This window comes from Penicillium canescens (genome assembly GCF_028828765.1).
Source record: "Penicillium canescens strain IBT 15451 chromosome Unknown utg000001l_segment0_segment0, whole genome shotgun sequence".
In the NCBI taxonomy this organism is placed as follows: Eukaryota; Fungi; Ascomycota; class Eurotiomycetes; order Eurotiales; family Aspergillaceae; genus Penicillium; species Penicillium canescens.
In genome coordinates this window covers 2,710,233-2,729,304 of record NW_026703963.1, presented here as the reverse complement: position 1 = coordinate 2,729,304, position 19,072 = coordinate 2,710,233, and the positions used below count along the sequence as shown (strand labels likewise).

At 51.7% G+C, this 19,072-nt stretch overlaps 8 protein-coding genes across 8 annotated transcripts; 4 read left to right on the top strand and 4 right to left on the bottom strand.

Moving 5' to 3' along the window:
* Positions 1-391: 391 nt before the first annotated feature.
* On the top strand, positions 392-1,267 carry N7446_001032 (golgi SNAP receptor complex member 2 family protein; the record flags this gene model as incomplete). Its single annotated transcript, XM_058509799.1, has 4 exons — positions 392-394; positions 442-541; positions 594-775; positions 824-1,267. The coding sequence occupies 4 exons, from the start codon at positions 392-394 to the stop codon at positions 1,265-1,267; spliced, it is 729 nt and encodes a 242-aa protein (XP_058378778.1).
* Positions 1,268-2,117: 850 nt separating this feature from the next.
* On the top strand, positions 2,118-3,284 carry N7446_001031 (malate dehydrogenase; the record flags this gene model as incomplete). The annotated part of the gene is made up of 5 exons (XM_058509798.1): positions 2,118-2,183; positions 2,231-2,348; positions 2,398-2,642; positions 2,692-3,072; positions 3,117-3,284. The coding sequence occupies 5 exons, from the start codon at positions 2,118-2,120 to the stop codon at positions 3,282-3,284; spliced, it is 978 nt and encodes a 325-aa protein (XP_058378777.1).
* Positions 3,285-3,547: 263 nt separating this feature from the next.
* N7446_001030 (ATP-binding protein) lies at positions 3,548-6,408 on the bottom strand (the record flags this gene model as incomplete). The annotated part of the gene is made up of 3 exons (XM_058509797.1): positions 3,548-3,706; positions 3,764-5,685; positions 5,739-6,408. The coding sequence occupies 3 exons, from the start codon at positions 6,406-6,408 to the stop codon at positions 3,548-3,550; spliced, it is 2,751 nt and encodes a 916-aa protein (XP_058378776.1).
* Positions 6,409-7,586: 1,178 nt separating this feature from the next.
* Positions 7,587-9,236, top strand: N7446_001029 (uncharacterized protein; the record flags this gene model as incomplete). The annotated part of the gene is made up of 3 exons (XM_058509796.1): positions 7,587-8,519; positions 8,568-8,939; positions 9,057-9,236. The coding sequence occupies 3 exons, from the start codon at positions 7,587-7,589 to the stop codon at positions 9,234-9,236; spliced, it is 1,485 nt and encodes a 494-aa protein (XP_058378775.1).
* Positions 9,237-9,651: 415 nt separating this feature from the next.
* On the bottom strand, positions 9,652-12,177 carry N7446_001028 (uncharacterized protein; the record flags this gene model as incomplete). The annotated part of the gene is made up of 1 exon (XM_058509795.1): positions 9,652-12,177. The coding sequence occupies one exon, from the start codon at positions 12,175-12,177 to the stop codon at positions 9,652-9,654; it is 2,526 nt and encodes an 841-aa protein (XP_058378774.1).
* An 812-nt stretch (positions 12,178-12,989) lies between these two features.
* Positions 12,990-13,265, top strand: N7446_001027 (uncharacterized protein; the record flags this gene model as incomplete). Its single annotated transcript, XM_058509794.1, has 1 exon — positions 12,990-13,265. One exon carries the CDS (start codon positions 12,990-12,992, stop codon positions 13,263-13,265), a length of 276 nt encoding a protein of 91 aa, XP_058378773.1.
* Positions 13,266-13,458: 193 nt separating this feature from the next.
* N7446_001026 (putative vacuolar morphogenesis protein AvaB) lies at positions 13,459-16,562 on the bottom strand (the record flags this gene model as incomplete). The annotated part of the gene is made up of 5 exons (XM_058509793.1): positions 13,459-13,516; positions 13,568-14,002; positions 14,056-14,164; positions 14,210-15,022; positions 15,074-16,562. 5 exons carry the CDS (start codon positions 16,560-16,562, stop codon positions 13,459-13,461), a joined length of 2,904 nt encoding a protein of 967 aa, XP_058378772.1.
* A 361-nt stretch (positions 16,563-16,923) lies between these two features.
* Positions 16,924-18,717, bottom strand: N7446_001025 (bifunctional nucleoside/nucleotide kinase/histidine phosphatase family protein; the record flags this gene model as incomplete). Its single annotated transcript, XM_058509792.1, has 4 exons — positions 16,924-17,580; positions 17,628-18,214; positions 18,262-18,334; positions 18,661-18,717. 4 exons carry the CDS (start codon positions 18,715-18,717, stop codon positions 16,924-16,926), a joined length of 1,374 nt encoding a protein of 457 aa, XP_058378771.1.
* Positions 18,718-19,072: the final 355 nt, after the last annotated feature.

Sequence of the window (19,072 nt, the reverse complement as noted above, 5' to 3'; positions counted from 1 at the left end):
TTTGACTGTATCAGTATCCTTAACGACAATACCATTTTTGCGACACTCCAGAATTGTAGACTCCGATGATAGACGCATTTAGATTGCATATCATTGTAGAAAACAATTGCCATAGTAAAAACATTAGAAATGCTGCAGATATGCAAGATATAAAACGATGACATGCGTCGTTCCTGGAAGCGGTGAACGACGTCAGAATGGCCCAAACAAGCCCATCTGGCCTCGCGCTGAGTTGGTTTAGGCTCCCTCGGTGTTTCCCACACTAAACTAGCTCGAGGTTTTGCTGTCTTCCTATCCTCTAGGAATAATTGTTTTTCCTCTACCGCTCCTACTCTCGTGTACAAGGAACCCAACAACCTGATCTATACGTGGCATTCGTCGCATTGACACTATGGTACGCTACAGTCCGTGATTGATGATGCACGTTACTGACACGGATAGAACTCGCTGTTTAACTCTGCCCTCAAGCAATCTTCCTCGATCCGCCGGGACCTGGACACTTTCTCACAGTCTCCTGCCACCTCCTCACCCGCATTACAAGGTGCGCTCCGTCACCAACTTTTCGCGAATCAATACACTGATTACAACAATAGGCCAGCTTGCTGCCTCCTTGGCATCTCTGTCCCGCACCGTCGACGACTACTCAGCCCTTTCCAAGAAGGAACTGATTCCTGAAAAACAACAAAAGGCCTTCGACCGAGTCAAGAACTTCCGCGATGAACTCACAGACTACCGAACACAATTTGACCGACTCCGCAAAGAGCGCGAGGATGCAGTAAGCCAGCCCACTTCATATCCCGCCCCGCAAGGCTAATAGCCCTAGCAATCCGTAACCAACCGCAACGAACTGCTCGGCCGTCGACCACACCACGCCGCAACACCTGAGAACCCCTACGCGCAGTCCTCCCTCCCACAAACCACCTCAGCATTTGCACCTGCATCCTCCGGCCTCAGCTTCGGCGCCGGCCCATCAGAATATAACCGCGAAACAAACGCCCTCCGCGAACAGTCCTTCTTCTCCAACACAAACACGCAGTTAGACGACTTCCTCGACCGAGGCCGTGCCGTCCTAGCCGACCTAGGCCAGCAGCGGGAGGTGTTGAAGGGCACCCAGCGCCGGCTATACAGTGTTGCGAACACGCTAGGCGTGAGCGGCGATACAATTCGAATGGTGGAGCGACGTGCGCGGCAGGATAAGTGGATTTTTTGGGGTGGAGTGGTTGTTTTCTTTTTGTTCTGCTGGCTCGTGCTGCACTTTTTGCGGTAATCCGTCAATGGAGCTATGTCACTTATATGGGGGTTCGAGTGCTGCTAGGTCCTTTAGGTTTGGGTCTTGTATCTTGTATTCAGGTTCATCAGCGCCGGCGTTTGGTTATTGCAATTATTGGCATTGATGTCAAATCCGTATTTTTTTGCTCGTATATCTTGTATATGCATCATCTATACGTACCGGACTTTAGGCTCAGTAGAACTTATAGGCTTAGACTTAGGGATAGACTGAGGGACTGTGTTCACCTTATAAGTCAGCTTCATATATGCCAACGGGAATAGGTGCTTGCAAGGATATAGATGGCATTCAATGCACCTGGTGCAACATCTAAGAACATTGGTCCCTGTCCCTATAGACGTACCTCGGTAGGTGTCTCCATGTTTCCGTAGACTATAAAAACCTAAGCCCACGGAAACGGGAAATATATTGTCACTATCGACAGTTACAGGCCAATCCCTCCTTAGGATATCTGTCATATGAGCTTTGAGTGACCATTGCAGGTCCCAATTGAGATATTTAGGCACATGTAGCTACACGTATGCAAGTACCTAAGTACCTAAGTACCTATGTACCTACGAAGTAACTCATACCTATGTACATGCAATTTCGTGCTCGCGAGACAAGCCCATCGGTTTGACACAAGCTTATAGGGTAGATGTCAACTGCAGATAATTGAGCAGCTTAGAGTAAATTAAATGCATACAATAGCCTGCAGTACCTATGGAGACGAGACGTACTTGTCAGCCGAACTCGGGAGCTCGGAAACTGTTGTGGAGCCCCAATCTCTTTCACCGGATTCTCCCCTTCCCCTTCCTCTTCTCTTCCACATCCTCTCATCATCGCAGTCATGTTCGCCGCTCGTCGTACCTTCAACCTTTTCCAGAAGCGTGCCTTCTCGGCCTCCGCTAGCAATGTACGCATCCCAATTAACACTTTTGACTGCTCTAACCTCTCGCGCAGGCCTCCAAGGTTGCCGTTCTCGGTGCCGCCGGTGGTATTGGCCAGCCTCTGTCGCTGCTCTTGAAGCTCAACCCCCGTGTTTCTGAGCTCGCCCTCTACGATATCCGCGGTGGACCCGGTATGATGATATCTAACTCGATCTCATTGCAATGTCTGACTCTTGACAGGTGTTGCCGCTGATCTCAGCCACATCAACACCAACAGCACTGTCGCTGGTTACAACCCCGATGCCAGCGGTCTCCGTGACTGCCTCGAGAACTCCGAGATCATTCTGATCCCCGCTGGTGTTCCCCGTAAGCCCGGCATGACCCGTGATGACCTCTTCAACACCAACGCCTCCATCGTCCGCGACCTCGCCAAGGCCGCTGCTGAGGCCGCCCCCAAGGCTCACGTCCTGGTCATCGCCAACCCCGTAAGTAGTTGAGAGTGCCCTTTCATCTACTCCTTCTAACATCTATCAGGTCAACTCCACCGTCCCCATCGTCTCCGAGGTCTACAAGGCCCGCGGTGTCTACGACCCCAAGCGTCTCTTCGGTGTCACCACCCTTGATGTCGTCCGTGCCTCGCGCTTCATCTCCGAGGTCCAGAAGACCAACCCCTCCGGCGAGGCCGTCCCCGTCGTTGGTGGCCACTCCGGTGTGACCATCGTCCCCCTGCTCTCGCAGTCCAACCACCCCTCCATCGCCGGCCAGGCCCGCGATGCTCTCGTCAACCGCATCCAGTTCGGTGGTGACGAGGTCGTCAAGGCCAAGGACGGTGCCGGTTCCGCCACCCTCTCCATGGCCATGGCTGGTGCCCGCTTCGCCGAGTCCCTCCTCCGCGCCGCCCAGGGCGAGAAGGGTGTTATCGAGCCCACCTTCATCGACTCCCCCTGTACAAGGACCAGGGCATCGACTTCTTCGCCTCCAAGGTCGAGCTCGGCCCCAACGGTGTTGAGCAGATCCACCCCGTCGGCGAGGTCAACGAGTACGAGCAGAAGCTCCTCGATGCCTGCCTGGCTGACCTGAAGAAGAACATCCAGAAGGGTGTCGACTTCGTCAAGGCCAACCCTTAAAATGTTACAATGTACAACAAGCATCTTCCGTGATGGATGGATATGACATGTCTTACTAGATCGATAGCACTAATACACTCGATCTACTTGATCTAAGCAATAAACTCTAGGTGTAATACCATTTTCAACCTCGGATCATCCATTGACTACCTAACACACCATATTCGCAATGCAAAAGAAAGAGATCCCGCAACTAAATACCTGAAAGAACCGAAAAAGCAAAGTATCAAGCAATAGCACCGTACCAGCAAATCATCATACCATCAAGTGTAGCTCCGCATTGCATCCAGGTATCCCGTTCCACCACGCAAATCTTGATCAAACGTCTCGGCCACCTCCAGGACACGCTTGATATGTTCCATCGATAGAGGTGAGCTCTCATTGACAGCCAAGGCCTGCGCAGTGCGGACCGAGTTTTTGATCTATGCCAGTGTTAGCATCAGACGGGACAAAAATCAATAAAGGCAGGCAACACATACCTGACGACCATTCAACGTGTGCCTGGAAAGCATATCATAATCCTCCTCGCTAAACGACGCAATGTGTACACCCTCAATGGCACGCACACGCTCCAGGAACATCTTCCAGATACTCCGTTTCGCCTTGGAAGTGAGATCACCGTAGCGCAGAGCAACATGTATACGCGACTGGAAGGCATCGTCGAAAGTCTCAACCCGGTTGGTCGTCAAGAACAGAATACCCTGGAAGTACTCCAGCAGACGGAGGAAGATGCTGACCAGGGCATTGCGGTGGATATCATGGATAGTGCGCTTCTCAAGGAAGACATCGGCCTCATCAAGGAGAAGCACAGCACCCCAGGAATGAGCAATGTCCAGAATCTTGTTCAACTCAGCTTCCAGAGTCCGCGAGTCTGTGCCCAGCTCGCCAGCGCTGACCATATACAGCGGCCGACGCAGTAGCTCGGCAATGCCCTCTGCTGTAAGTGTCTTACCTGTTCCCGGTGGACCATGCAGCACAGCAACCAGACCCTTGCCCTTACCCTGGATGACATCGTCAATATTCTCCGCAGCATGGAAAGTATGCGACTCGACCAAAGCTTTCACAATAGACTTCTGGTTCGTCGGCAGAACAAGCGAGCCAAAGGCCTCCTTATCCCACTCGATCTCACTGATGCCAGAGATGGTAAACTCCAGCCAGAGCTTCTCGCTGAACGCAAAGCCCAAAACAACAGGGCTTGCAACGAGCAACTCCTCCTCAGTGAACTCGCGCGGTTTGGGATCAGCAGCATCACCCTCAAGCCGATCCATCTTCTCTCTCTGAATCTCATTTCCATTCTCATCAACCTCCACCTCAACTACACGCGGACACCCCTCTTCATCCTCAACGACTTTATACACCATCTTGGGCGTATCAGATGCACCACCATGCTCGGAGTCCGACTCCGACCCTCCACAGCAACACCCTTCACTATCATCATCTTCCCCACCACTAAATCCAGCCTCAGACGGGTCTATTAGATCCGGGTCCTTGGGACGGACCGTGCTGATGGGGTAATTGGGGTTAATACGACGGTGAATAGCAGGATCGATCATGACCCGACCATTGATATTAACCTTGATCACGAACGAGCGCTTCTTCTTGTAAAAGGCCATACCCTTGTGGAAGCGGTAGTTCATTCCGCGCAGTGCGACAAAGCGCTTCCCGCGCTCGATCAGGCGGGCACGCAGGGCCTCGGCGTCGCGATGGTATTGCAACGGGTAGCAGGCCAGACTGGTGATCTTGCGAGCGCCCTTGAAAGACTCGACTTCAGCAGACATGGACCCGAAGCCGTAGTCCTTGCCATCGTATTCCAGGTAGCGGCCTTCGACGCTGTACCATTGGCCCTTCATGAAGGAGGATTCCTTGATAGCGTACTCGATCTTGAAGGCGCGTGGTTCGTCCGGGTTACTGTAGGTCGGGGTGTAGGCGATAGTGTTTGGCTTGAAGAGCGCCCACAGTAGATCGAAGGTGATGGTGTTTGCCTCGAGGAGGGGGTAGAGGGTTTTCTTAATATCGGCGTAGTCGGTATCGAGGTATTTGATGAGGACCTTTAGATGGGCAGCTTTGAGCGCGGCGGCCTTGCGGGCTTTCTTCTTCTTTTCGCTGCGCGACTGCTTCTTCAATTCTTTCATGTATTGGCGTGTTTCTTCCAGGTATAGGAATAGCATGTTGGGATCGACCACGGCGGGCTCTTGGACCAAGCTGACACCCTTGACGCCGTCCATGACTTTGGCCAGGGCATCGCGGAGGTGTTTGCTCTTGATGTCGACCACTGTTTCCAAGTATTTATTCTCCCAGTTGAACTTGCGACGCACGGTGAAGATGTATTGGTCCCATTCGTCGGCATCGGGGTCGTCCACCGTTTCGGTCAGCTTATACTTGTGGATGGTGGTGTCCCATACTAGCGAGATTAGCAAGATATAACAGATTGTATGCAACGAAAACAGTACTCACGTTGATCCACACGTTTGAAAGCAACCTTGGAAGCAGGCTTCTTCTTCTTGGAGCGCTTCTCTCTCTTCTCACTCAGTGGATCACTGGCTGTGAGATCGTCGGAGGTCTGATCGCGGAGCTTCTTAGCGCGCTTCTTTAGCTTCAGCCTGGTGACCAATTTGCGTAGAGCCTTCTCATCCAACGAATCATCAGACTCAGCTGAGCTGTCAGAATCCGACTCAGAGGAGGAATCCGAAGTGGAATCCGAATCCGAGGCTGCAGCTTTACGCGACCGTTGCTTTCTCCTCTTACGGCGCTTCTTATCCTTCAGAACACGCTTGGCTCGTGCCTTTGCCCGTATACGGTGCCGTTTGCGCTTGTCCGTGTTAGACTCACTCGTAGACTCAGAGTCAGCATCGTCGGTATCGGCGTCACTGTCGGAGCTGGAAGAAGAGGAAGACGAGGAGCTGTCGCTCGAATCGGCCTTTTTGGTCCTCTTCTTGCGTTTCTTCTTCTTGTCGTGTTTCTGGCAGACGAGCTTGGGAGCTGTCTCAGCTGCGGGGGCAACGGCTGCATCTTTGGCGGCGTCTTTCACGGCGACTTCTGGGGGTTGGGCTGAGCCGTTGAGGTTTTCGGTAGAGGGATCAACCTCATCCTTGGCCTCAGCTGTGATGGAGGTTGGCTCTGCCATGAAGATTACAGCTGTGGAAGTTGGAGAAGTTGGAGAAAAAATAGAATGTGAGGTATCAGAAAGAACTAAATAGAGAGGCTGAGACTGGCCGAGACTGGACTGGACCAGAGACAGGAAGAAAGTAAATAACTGAGAGAAACAGGAACCAGAAGAGAGATTGAGACAGAGACAGAAACAGAAGCAGAGACACACAGAGAAAGAGAGAAGAGAAATAGAATGACTCTGTGGGTGAGACGACGCATTTTATGTACGCAGGCATCACGCTGCAGCCTCAACACCAATCAGTCGGCCCCACGATGTATGCGCTGTCCCTTTATTATTAGTTACTTTCTAGGCTACCTAGGCTACCTAGGTATGGTTTGGATCATGTCCTGATGCCTGGGAGTCTATCCTTTGTGTCCTTTAACCTTCTCTTTGCATATTTCAGCTTTGCGGCTCTGGAGTCCTTTCAATCTGGGCATCCTGTTAAGCGCCTAAGCTGCGATGTCGGTCCATGCGAGTTGTCTGCCTGGACTGAGCTGTACATAAGTTATTCCCACATTAGACTGCACAGATTCCTGCACGTAAATCACCTGTAAGCACCTAGGCAGCCTGTTATATCCGTGGGCATGGTTGAATAAATAGGCAGGCACGTGCCAGTGACTTGCCCTAATTTCCATCAACTACCTACTTGTGATGGACATGGCAAAATGCACTATTGGCAAATTTTGATGAACAGCGAGGATTGTAGGCTTGGAGAGAAACATATGGCTTGTTGATCTTGCGGTGAACGAAGTGTCCAGGCCGAGCGGGAAGAGTGATAGGGGCAACTACCATACGCATTCGCCATTCCTACTATTGTTATCACAATACAGAGAAGGACAACATGAATACGCGTACCTGAAGTGTTGAGCATGGAATAGAAAGGACGGTGGTCATGTTGCATAGATTTAAGGCAGCTTGGTGAGTCTGGGGACGTCTCCATTGGGAAGGTTGACACCAAGTTAGGGCAATTTCCTTCGAACCCCGAAAGCTCGGCGACGACATCGTCGCTGGCGATGTCCCACGATAGAAAGCGTCAAAAATATTAGTATAAATAGTTTAGCCTACCTAAAGCGATCTTAACCTCGTCGCGATCCCTCGAATTTCCAATTCCATTACGGTCTGTCACAGTCTATCTGGTCAATATGTCCTTCAATATGAATGATACTTTGCCCGTGGGTTCGCCTACTATCCCTGCTGCCTCGCCTACTCTCTCTGAAAGTTCCCATGGAAGCAGCCTTATGTCCATTTCTTCGGGCTCATCTTTTGTCCCTGCTCCTCTTGCTCCAGTCTCCTCTCCTGTTGCTCCAGTCCCTTCTCCAATTACTCCAGTTCCTTCCCCTGTTCCCTCTCAATTCTTCACTGGAAGTGGTCCTATGTCCATTTCCTCTGGTTCATCTTTTGTCCCAGCCCCTGCTGTTCCATCTGATATCTCTGCTCCCAATCTTCCTTTATCTGACGACTACTATTTCATCTGTCATCTTCTGGCGACTCATCCTCGCACTCTTGCTCACGCTGAATCCGCTGCTCGAGTTGCCAGTCAATCTGCTACTGTTCACCCCCCTCGCACTGTCACTCCCCCTTTGCAGAAGAACCCCAATCCTGTCACTCCAGACAACGGACCATTTAACTGGAACAACGTCATGTCTGAAGACTCTCCGGACATGGAGCCCAGCCAGCCCCTTCTCTGGCAGGATACTCCCCCAAGAAACCCCCCAATGTCCGCCACTGATCCAATCTTCCATGGAAGGATTTTTGAGACTGCGGAAGATCGCATCCAAGCATCTGAAGACCTGCTGCTAGCTGAAATGGCCAAGAACCACAATGATCCACCCCATCATTTCACCAACGACGATGAGATGAGCTACTTCAGCATTGCCGATCTCGATGCTCAGTTCCACGGGATGGAAACCGGCGAGAAGCTTGCCCCGAAGCACAAGCCCAACACCCCCATCGAGCGTTCCGCAAAGCGTGTCAAGAACAATAACACCTTGAGCGCCATGACTGAGTCCGCCTCTACTGCTGCCTTTTCTTCCAACACCAAGCAAACCGATGTCATCCCGGCTATGCCCGAGCCTGCTACCACGGAGGTAAGTACCCATCCCATCCACCACAGCATCATATCTGACCACGCACAGTCTACCCCCAAGCCAAGCCGCCGCCGCCGCAAGACTCGTAAGAGCTTCACCCCAGAGGTGACCCGCACCCTACGCAGCAGCACAACCAAGAAGACCGAGGAGTCCGTCGCCAAGCAGACGCCCAAGTCAGAGACTGCCACCACCGCTGACGCCGAGGTTCCTTCCCCCTCCCCCAACAAGAGCCTCCCAGAGTCCTGGGCCACAGCCCTGGACGAGGACAAACTGGTCTCGATGATGAAAGACCAGGGGTACACCTGGGTGGACATCACGGAGATGTGGGCGGCGAACTCGACGCTGGCCTACTCGCAGGCCTCGCTGAAGAAGCGCTGGGGCAATATGAAGAAGAAGCTGGGTCGGTGGACCGGATTTGACGTACGTATTAGCATTCCGTCATTTCACTTTTCGCTTGTTTGTTCGTCAGATTGTGCTTATTTGCACCGCGTTTCATTTTACGTTGTTGAGCTGATTGCTAACGCTTTTGTTGGGTAGGAGGCTCTGGTGGCTGTGGTGGAGATCGTTCGGAGTGATCTGAACGAGATCCTCACTGATGAATCGTGGGAGCAGATTGCCGCGACCATTTCGGTCGAATTGAACTTGGCCGTTACTGGGGAGTTCTGCAAGGGCCGATTTGTGGCCATCGAGGACGAGAAGCTGACCTGTCAGGGTTAGAGGCAGTTTGCGATACGAGAATTGAGGATACGGAAGGTGGATGTTTGGAGTACGATGGCGAAGTCAAGCCAGGTGGCAGTACCTGGTGTTTCGAGCGGTTCTTTGTCTCTGCGTTTGAGCGTTGAGCGTTGAGCGTTGTATAATTTGTGATACCCCGGGGCTACTTGATCAAGCCCCAAGCGGGTGGATGAGATTTGTAAGAAGTAATGGTTGAACGAGTAATCAATCTGTGCAAGTAAGACATACTTCCAGTAAACCTGTTCATTCGCTAGATACGTTCACAGAAAATGCTCAAGGACACCAAATCCTGAAAGAGATATAACGCCCCGAATCCATGTGCCCACCCGCTGGTGTCATACAATCATGAAAGCTGTAATCTGAAAAGCTGAAAAAAACCAACAAAAATAATCAAAAGCTAGAGAGCGCTCAGTTCTCGTCTACCACTGCCTCGCATACTCATTCCCATTCCTGGCATGCCCGCACTCCATTCCGAAGAGTCGGAGTCACCTCGACCACGCGATCCGCTGGTAGTACTTGTCCCGATACTGATACCAGCAGTGGTAAGAGACTCTGCATCATCGATTACAGGTGGACCGCCGACCATGACAGGCCGGATCTTAGCCCCAACAAATCCACGACGATCACGGCCTGTGCGGCCACGGCCAAGCCAGTTATGCTTTAGAGCTTTACTGAGCACCTCGATCTTCTCTTGGGAGGCATCGTCAGTTTGCACGCTAGCGAGCACGCTAACACATTGTAGCATACGACCCACAGTCTCTGTGATGACGTGCGAGCTATCAGCGGAGTTGACGCGGTGAATTATAGTGGGCCGCTTAGTAGGTGCCTGCGGCGATGCAACAGACTGGAAGACGAGAGGATCTGGGTTTGAGGAAGTATTCGATGTAGCGCGGCTGCGGGAGTCGCCGCTTGTAGGCCGTGGGTGGTTGGCTAGGCCGGTCATCCCGTCCGAGGAGTAGCTGTCTGCGACAGTGCTGAGGAGAGTAGAGGATTGCGAGTTGAAGCTGCCGAAGCCGGCGTCAAGGGAGGCTGCGGTACCAGGACGACCTCCTGTGCCGGTACTTTTGGCTGTCACGCTGAGAGTTGGAAAGCCAGAGTTGATTGAGTCTAGACTGAGGCGCGAGAATGTTGCCTTGAGGGTCTCATAGCGGTTCAGGATGATACAGTCACGGAAGGCGATGAGGACTAGGTTCCGCACTTCGAGCGTACCACCGACAGGAAGTGGACCCCAGAATTCAAGGGCTTCTCGGCTGGTCATCAAAGATCCGCAGCCCTTGAATTCGAGATCCAAGGGAAGGAAAACAGCCTGGATGAAGGGCAGGATTGTGCCAAATACCAACATCCAAATCTGTACCAGATGAGGAACCAGCTTTTCATCGGGGACACCCAGAAGCGAACTGAGATTCAGAGTTGCGAACCCAGTTTCGAGCAACTCCTGCAAGTCAGTGATCACAGACGTGGGAGTTCTCTTATGCACACAGCACTGCAAATGAACCAGAACCAGCTTGTTCAAATCCTCAATGGCAATACGTACATCCTCACCATCGAAGATGACCAGCAACTTCGCCTTGAGGAAATCCCACGCATCTTCGGGTGTCATATTATTCAACCCGAACCCTTGCAATGTCTCTCGGAGAATAGATTCGGGGTATGTACCACCACTACCAATTGAAGAGGGACCTGGGAAACCACCAGGTGTCGTGGCCCCGCCGGTGTTATTGGCCAGCCATTCCAGTTGTTCCGACTCAGCGAGTGCTTTTTCTTCTTTCTTCTTCTCGCGCAATGCTCGTCCACCATGCAAGATATCCAGACCACTGACTGATTTGCCGAATGTGGCACCCGGGGCCGGTGATGCAGGGCTTGTGAAGGAATAGAGGGATTGTGGAGCATTTGGATCGGCTGGGCGAGAGTTGCTGGATGCCGAGGACAAGACTTGATTGAAGTGGTCGTCGACCCGGTCCTTGAGTTTAAGTTTCTGTCTCGACAGGAAATGGTGCTTGTGTTTGTCTTTTTCCTTGTCCTTTTCCTTTTCCGGAACTTGAGCTCGATCTGCGGGGACGACAGTGCTCACGGAGGCATTGGAGAGATTGTACATTGAGGAGTTGTTCGAGGGCAAGTCGGCCAAGTTGGTAGTGGACGCGCTGACCATACGCGACAAGCCACTGATCTTGCTCGGAGAAGGAAGCCCACGGTCCTTGCCCAAATCTTTATCCCTGCTGATGCCTATATGTTTCGGTTTTGAGAACAGCTTCTTCTTCTTCTGCTTTTCAGGTTGTAGGTCTGGCGGTTGCGCACCGGCACGCGGGAAGACCACATTCGCAGCTGTCGTGGCCACGTTTGCTGGCGCGGGCGGTTGAGGCGAAGGCACATTTACACGCAACGGGGCAGGCATAAGCGGAGGCGATGCGCTCCCACTCTGCCGTGACCGTGTATCCTCCACAGACATGACATTCTGAGCCCGTTTTGTCTGTTGCATTGCTGCCTGGGCGGCGATGCGGGAGGCTGACACGGTAGGGACCTGGTCAGACGAAGCAGTTGGCAAGGATGGTTCGAAGAAGCCCTGCGAGTGAACGCGAGAGCGATGCCGGGGTAATTCAATCGAGGGACCACGGCCAGACGGCCGGCGGCCGGAGGGGTCTGGCATAGGGCGAGCGTGCGGCGAGGAGGTGGTTGAGCGAGGTTGAGGGGGGAAATAGCTGCCCGGAGGGATCTGAGGATTAACGGGCGTAACCGGCGCCGCTGAAACGGTTGTCACATTGGAGGAGGCGTCGCTACCGGAGGAACCAGGACGGACCAGTTCGTCTTCGTCGGAATCATCTTCTTCGTCATCAGACGGGGGCTGCGGAGGCGGAGGCCGGTAGCGGACGGGGGCCGGCACTCGCTGACGCCCAGGCGAGTCGGGGGATCGCAGCGAGGGATTCATGGTGTGTCCATTGTCGACATGAAATGACATGAAGTGTTTCATGGCAAAAGACACCTCGCCGATCCCTTCCTCTACGGTCGACAGTAACGACCACTACAACAACGCTATCTAGATCTACACTCCGCAGATCGCTCGATGCTTTCTTATATTTGACCACTGCCTTCTAACCTTGATCTTGCTAATTTCCTCCTAATGTTTCTGATCCATAAACAGCAACATATAGCAAGTCCTCTTGGTCCACACTTAGGTTTCATTTGGTATGTTGAGTATATCTCTACTCTACGTCTTGGATATCTTGCCATAGAGCAATCTCTTTGACTGGATAGAATGTATTTTGACATAGCACGATTAGAGAATAAGATATATCATCACTCTATGTTATATACACTTTGCAGTTTGTGTATACTTGCCCACACACACATCGGATTATTGAACATCCGAGGCAAGGTGCAGAAATTACCGCCTTCTACTTTCAGTCTAGTCCCCTCTCGAGTTAGCCTCGGCAGCAGAAAGACCGTTTCCTGCCTATAGAGTTGTTACCGAGTGGTTATATTGGTATCCCAGAATTTTAAGAGGTCTGGAGGAGCTGTAAACCATAGAAAATATACTAAAACCGATACTCACTTGACTTACTCATTCGAATTTTTGTATAGAGTAAGATCCACAGAAAGAGCGTCTTGGATGTCATCCAATGCAACTTACAAAGCTCCGTAAATACGGCTCAGTACTAGTATGGTAATCTGACTTGGCGGTGGGGCTCAAGCAACTCTTCTTCATCCCACCTTCAATTCACGAGTGTACATATCCCGACAATGGCCAACTCAGTTAACCTCACAGCGGTCTACTCCGCCCCTCAATCCACCGAGACCTTCCAGCACGCAATTCCCTCTGATAGTGCCGACACTCTGGCAGCAAAGCAAGCCCACCTCAATGCACTGCAAACCCTCGTCCCCAAACTACAGGACCAGATCAATGTGTTCCTGACTGAGCGCATGGAAGAGGACAAAAAGGTCCAGGGCCAGATCTCCGCACAAGAATCCAAGGAAGAGGAAAACTACGGAGAGGAGGTCGTTGAGGATGATGCATGATGTATCGTGAAATAGGCAGATGCTAGCACTGGGTATCAAAGTCGCTGAAACAGCCTCCGACAACAATCCAACCAAGAACGACCGAACTACCGAACGACCGAACTACCGAACAAACCGAAAAAAAGACAATGAAAATGAAAACGAGACCAACTCGATGCCATGCAAATGCAGACGCAAAAGCAAGAGAATCGGATTACCCAGATCGAACACTAGGTTTCCGATTCGCACACCCCAAATGAACAACCGTGTTACTGGACCGAATCATCAGCATCAACCAAATCAACAGAGGAAAGACAACTTACTCGGGAAACACATTGATCACACTCCCACCCAACCGCTTATGACAAACACCACAAATCCGCTCCTCGGTAACAGTAACATGGCGAGCACGCGAACCGTTCCCACGAACACCTTCACCAATAGCCAACCGCGCTTGGACCTCCATATCGTGCGCTTTACGCAGATTAGCCACGATGCGCGCTTCATTGAAGACAGAGTTCGCAGCGCGCATGCGGCCCTTGAAATAGAATTCCAGTTTCTGCACGGCTTGTTGGTCTGGTATGAGTTTCAGAGCGGACTCGGCTGGAAGTCTGGAGCCGTGTTTGGCTAGGAGGTCGATTGCAGGGTCGTATTGCGGTTTGTAGCCGTGCGGTGGGGAGAGATAGAGGGAGAGGAGGGTTAGGTAGATTGAGTTCTCTTCTTCTTTCTTTTCGGCGAGGTGGATTTGGTTGCAGTATCTTTTGGCGGTTAATGATTATCGTTTTTGTTGGAATGGAATGCTATGACTTACTCTTCTGCTTTCCCGTGGTCTTCCAGTTTGAAGACGTAGATCTCCAGTGCTTGTCTGTGCTGTCCCATTTTGCTAAATAGGATAGCGCGGGCTTCGTAGAAGTTGGGATCTGACAAGGATAAGTATTGGCCTATATGTGCAGTGGAGAACATACCCTCTCGATCAAGCCGATCTAACATCTTCGCTGGCGAGTATTGTTCGCTCTCTTTCAACATGGTCAAGAACTTGTCTTTCCATTCCCCTTTGTCGGATGTAAGTTGATCTAGATATAGGATGAGTAGCCGCTGATGTATGTCGGGCGTCATGTCGTTCCATTCATTAATGGCATGTTCAAGGTAGTGAATGGCAAGCGTGGTGTCTATTTTCTCGAGGAACCCAAGAACATGAGGGCGAGGGAGGGTCTCGGCGTTTTCAGTGTCAGTCAGGAAAATCTCCATTCCTAACTCGTGATTAGCGCGAATAGGCCATTCTCCAAACTCGATGACCAGATCGATCTGGTCGGGGGGTAAGTTTTGGAGATAGGCGACAGTGCGCGTCGGACCACTCAAGGGACCGTTCTCTGTCTGACCAAAGCGCTGCAACAATTCAAGTGCTTGGCGATGCAATTTCTTGCCGTAGAGGAAGTCAATCAAGTCGTTGTAGCGACCTGTTTCCTCGAGTCGTTCCATGACAACATCTGGATCGCAGTAGTTGGCGATGCGGAAAAGAGACCCGGCTAGCGATGGCGTCGCGAACATGTGTGCGCGGAACAAGGTGGTGTCGACCAGTCTGGCCTTGGCTCGGAGCTGCGTAGCGAAATCCTCGGTAGATGGGAAGTCCAGTAGCTTGAGGACCGAGTCACTGGCTTCGTCTTTGGCTTCGGATGGCGCAGCAGCCTTGAGAGAACCGTCGGGGTTGAGGAAGCGCTGGAAGCGTCGGCGGACATCTGCTAGATAGCCCTGTAGTTCGCGGACTGCTATTCGAAGACCTGGTTCGGTTAGTCAGACTCGAATATATCTAAGGGTTGAGGCTTGCTTACCTTTCTCGTCTCCACGGATGCTGCTCGACTCGCTGCCCTCGTCAGGTTTGCGCATAGATGATCTGACGGACGGGGGATGAGTGGACGTTTGCCCTGGAGCTGCATCATCCGACGAGCCTTCAGTTTGTGACCCGTTGGCCTTGCCATTTGGAGCATCAGGCTCTGGGACAGTCGACAGATCACCCGCGATCAAGCGGGGGTACAGGCGAATGACACTTTCCGGGGGCGCGGAAACTTCAGTAAAGAGGTCCAACGACTCGCGGTACTTGTTCAAGGCAAACAAGCTTTGCGCCTTTTCCAATCTCGTCGAGCGTAACCGGCCAGGTTTATCCCGGAGAAGAGCATCCTCCAGCATTCCGAGTAAGCTGATAGCTTCATCCAGATAGCCCTTTTCGACCAAAGTGTCGATTTGGGTATCATAGCTCAGAGCTTCCATGCGCCAGATGGTGCGATCACTCGCCACCAGGAACCCTTTCCCGGCATGAGCGAGACTGATGTTCGGCTGTGGAATGTGCAGAATACTAGCAGACGGCAAGGGAATAGACTGCAAGAGAGACAAGGTCTCCGGGTTGCGAACCTCGAGCACGCCCTTGGCCGAATCATGCAAAGCCAACAGAAAAGGGTACGAATATCCCAGTTCCATCGGCGCATGGCTCCAGGGAATCTGCTTCCGACCAAGCGGTTGGCCATCGACATCGATGAAATGGGTATTGATATCCTTGGCCAACAGAATCTGGCCTTCCCTAAGTCTTGTCGCAAGCGGCCGCGGCACCATCCCACCCATACCGATATAGCTCATACTCGCAGCCCCGACACCCGTGAATCGACCAGACTCCTCAACGCTGCCCGGACCAGCCAAATCCGTCACCTGGCCACTCTCAAGGTTGACCATGACAAAACTCGAGTTCAACCCAACAACCAGCCGCTCAGCCGCAACCCAAGTGAGAGTCTTAACCCCACTAACCAAACTCAACTCAGTAGTATCGCGCTCCAGTTCCATATCCCGCCACACCCACATGAGGATCTTCCTCTTAACAGAAACAGCAAGACGAGAAACAATAGCAGGGACATTGGTATCAGGATCATTAACGACATTAGAGGTAATAGCAAAAGCAGAAGCACCCTTAGTCTGCGCAAGCACCTCAACAACCTCATAAGACTGCGCATCATGCAGCGAGACATAACCACCAGCCAGAGAAACGAGTACGTTGGCCTCCTTAATCAGGGCCAGCTGCTCGATCTTATATCGGGAGAATTTCTCCAGTTCGCGTAGGAGTTCGGTCTTGCCGTCGTCGGTGACGCGGTAGATGCGGAGGTTGCCATTGTTCAGGCCGGCTAGGAGGCGGTCGCCGTAGGCTAGGACGGAGTCGATACGTGACTTGTCGCGCGGCTTCAGCTCGACCAGCGGCCGCGCCGTAAATGCTGACAACATGGGCGTGGTGCTCGCAATTCCTGCTGGGAGGGCGAGCGCTGTTGGAGCTCTCCGCATGACGTCCAGGTGATGAGTCAGGGATTAGTAAGCAAACACAGGTCAATGGCCCGGGCCAGCCGACTTCGGGATGGAGTCGGCTTCACTTGGTAGTTGGATATAGTTACAGCAGACTGTGTTGATTTGACTTGAGCTTATTGGGTTTAGGCTAGGTGATCTATTTCAAGCGTAAAGGTCTATAACAGCACTACTACTGCTATATCCAATGCATGACATCACGCTACTGTTGTACTATAAGTTATAACGCAAATTGGTATAAATCAAATGAAGCCTTGTTTTTGGTATCAGAATATCTTATGCAGTCATAAACCAACCACATCCACGTGCCAGGTGACGCCACTCCGATGCAGACCAATACAACCTAATGCTTGGTCTCTGTGCCCTTCTCTGCAGGGAAGTCCTGATGCTTAGCAGATGTCCCCTTACCACGCCAGGTGGAAACAGCAGGGATATCTGCCTTAAAGCGTTGCTCCTCGGTGCCATACGCACGTGGAGTAAGCTTGATAAGAGTGTGCAATGGCACCTCCATCCACGGGCTCTGTTCTTGGGGAACGTTCATGAAGTAGGCGTAGATACAACGGAGCACAGCTTGGTGGGTGACAATAATGACGTTCTCGCTGCGCTCCAGTTCCATGATAATGGGTTCCAGGCGAATGACAACGTCGCGGTAGGACTCGCCTCCACGGTAGCGGTAGTTGTACTTGTCTTCGTCTCGGGCAGCGAAGTCTTCTGGGTACTTCTCAGCGATCTGCTCGTAAGTCAAACCGTCGCAAACGCCAGAGTCCAATTCGTCCAAAGCTTTCCATTCCAGTTTCTCATAGCCGGTCTCTGCCTTGAGGTGGCGGGCCGTCTGAATGGTACGGCGCAGCGTTGAGGTCCAGATGACGATCTTGGTGTTGTCAGGGACTCCCGACTTGCGCAGTAGCTCGGGTAGAGCGCGGGCATAAGCCTCGCCTCGCTCGGAGATATTAGAATCTCCACCAATCCGACCTGTCAAATTGAACTCAGACTCGCCGTGCTATGTTTTGTCAGCCGCTATTCTTGAATGAATATCAGATCTCTTACCCTTGATAGCCAAATTGAACGAGGCTTGATGTGAAGGTTCTGAATGTAATAGACCAGTCGACTGGATAAGTAATCCTTGATCTGGTTGATGATGACCGTTGATCCAACGTTGATGAGCTTGACATAAGTATAATGCTTCTCGTTATCGTCAATCGTCTCATAAGCCTTTTCATAGTTGCGAATGCGATTGCGGAAATCCAGAGCAGCGACTTCAGGATCTTGACCCTTATAATCCGGAGATGTGGTCTTAACTTCCTTGATGTTGGTCATGATCAAGTCTTCATCATCGCAGATAGACTCCACAAAGAGAGCCTCGATATCAGCCTCGTGACACTTCTCATAGATCCAGTTGCGACGCTCCTTGGTCGAGTTGGTGGCATCCAGAATGGCAACCACACCCTTGCCGGTGTTGAACCACTGGATCATGTCCGACATGGCCGCCTCGGCTGCAGCGCGACGCATGCGCTCACCTTCCTCGTTGTGAGGATCAAAGAAGGTAGCCGCTGGCTGGGGAGTGTTGAATCGGCGATAGCCACCAACGTTGAAAACCCGTGCGGGAATGCCAACCCAGCCGAGATAACGCATCGCTGTTCGGAGTCAATATTGTGTGCGGTATAGATGGATGCACACTTACCCTTGCCGGCTATAAGGCTCTTGCCTCGGGCCGGAAGGCCCACCATGACAACACATATTTTTGAGTCGTCAGACTGTATATGAGGGTCAGCGGCAAACATCGTGATGAGGAGAAAAGTCAGGAATGTGCAAAAGGCGGAGAAAGCAACCGCAACTTGGGAAGGTATTAAGCCCGGTCTTGCAGAGTACAACAAAGAGTACTTTCTCCCATTGCTGCTTTATCGCATTACAACAGTTGATACGAGGCAAAAAATCCCATGGACAGCCATTACAGTCTCAAATACGCAATAACCTTTTCTGCGGTTCGCCAAGTGGCGAACTGAGGCACCAATTGACACTGGACCTCGGTAGAGTACCCGCGACATATCAAGAAGTTGGATAAAGAAGGAATTCGACTCACACTGGCAATGAACACCTTATGCTGCTGCTGGCTTCTAATCACACTCTTGGACGACATGGTTGTAGGATTGTAGAAGACTGGAGGTGATTTCGGGAAGATTAGGAAAAGTTCCCGAGGTCGGAACAAGAGACAAGCCTCAACCGAGCATGCAGGGTCTGTATAGAGAAGAATATCGGAATATCACCTGCAGATAATCGTTAAGAGCAGGGAAGAGGAAAGGAGAGAATGTCGGAGGTGATGCGGTGAGTCTTTTCCCCACTAACGTCATCCCGTGAACAATCCACTTTTCCATCTATGCGAATCTTGTTCTTTTTCTTGTCTCTTGTCTCTTGTATTTGCTCTCTATTTATATCTATGCTCTTTTGTATGCTGTTCTATGCTTTTATAGCTCAATGCGACACATTCATCATCA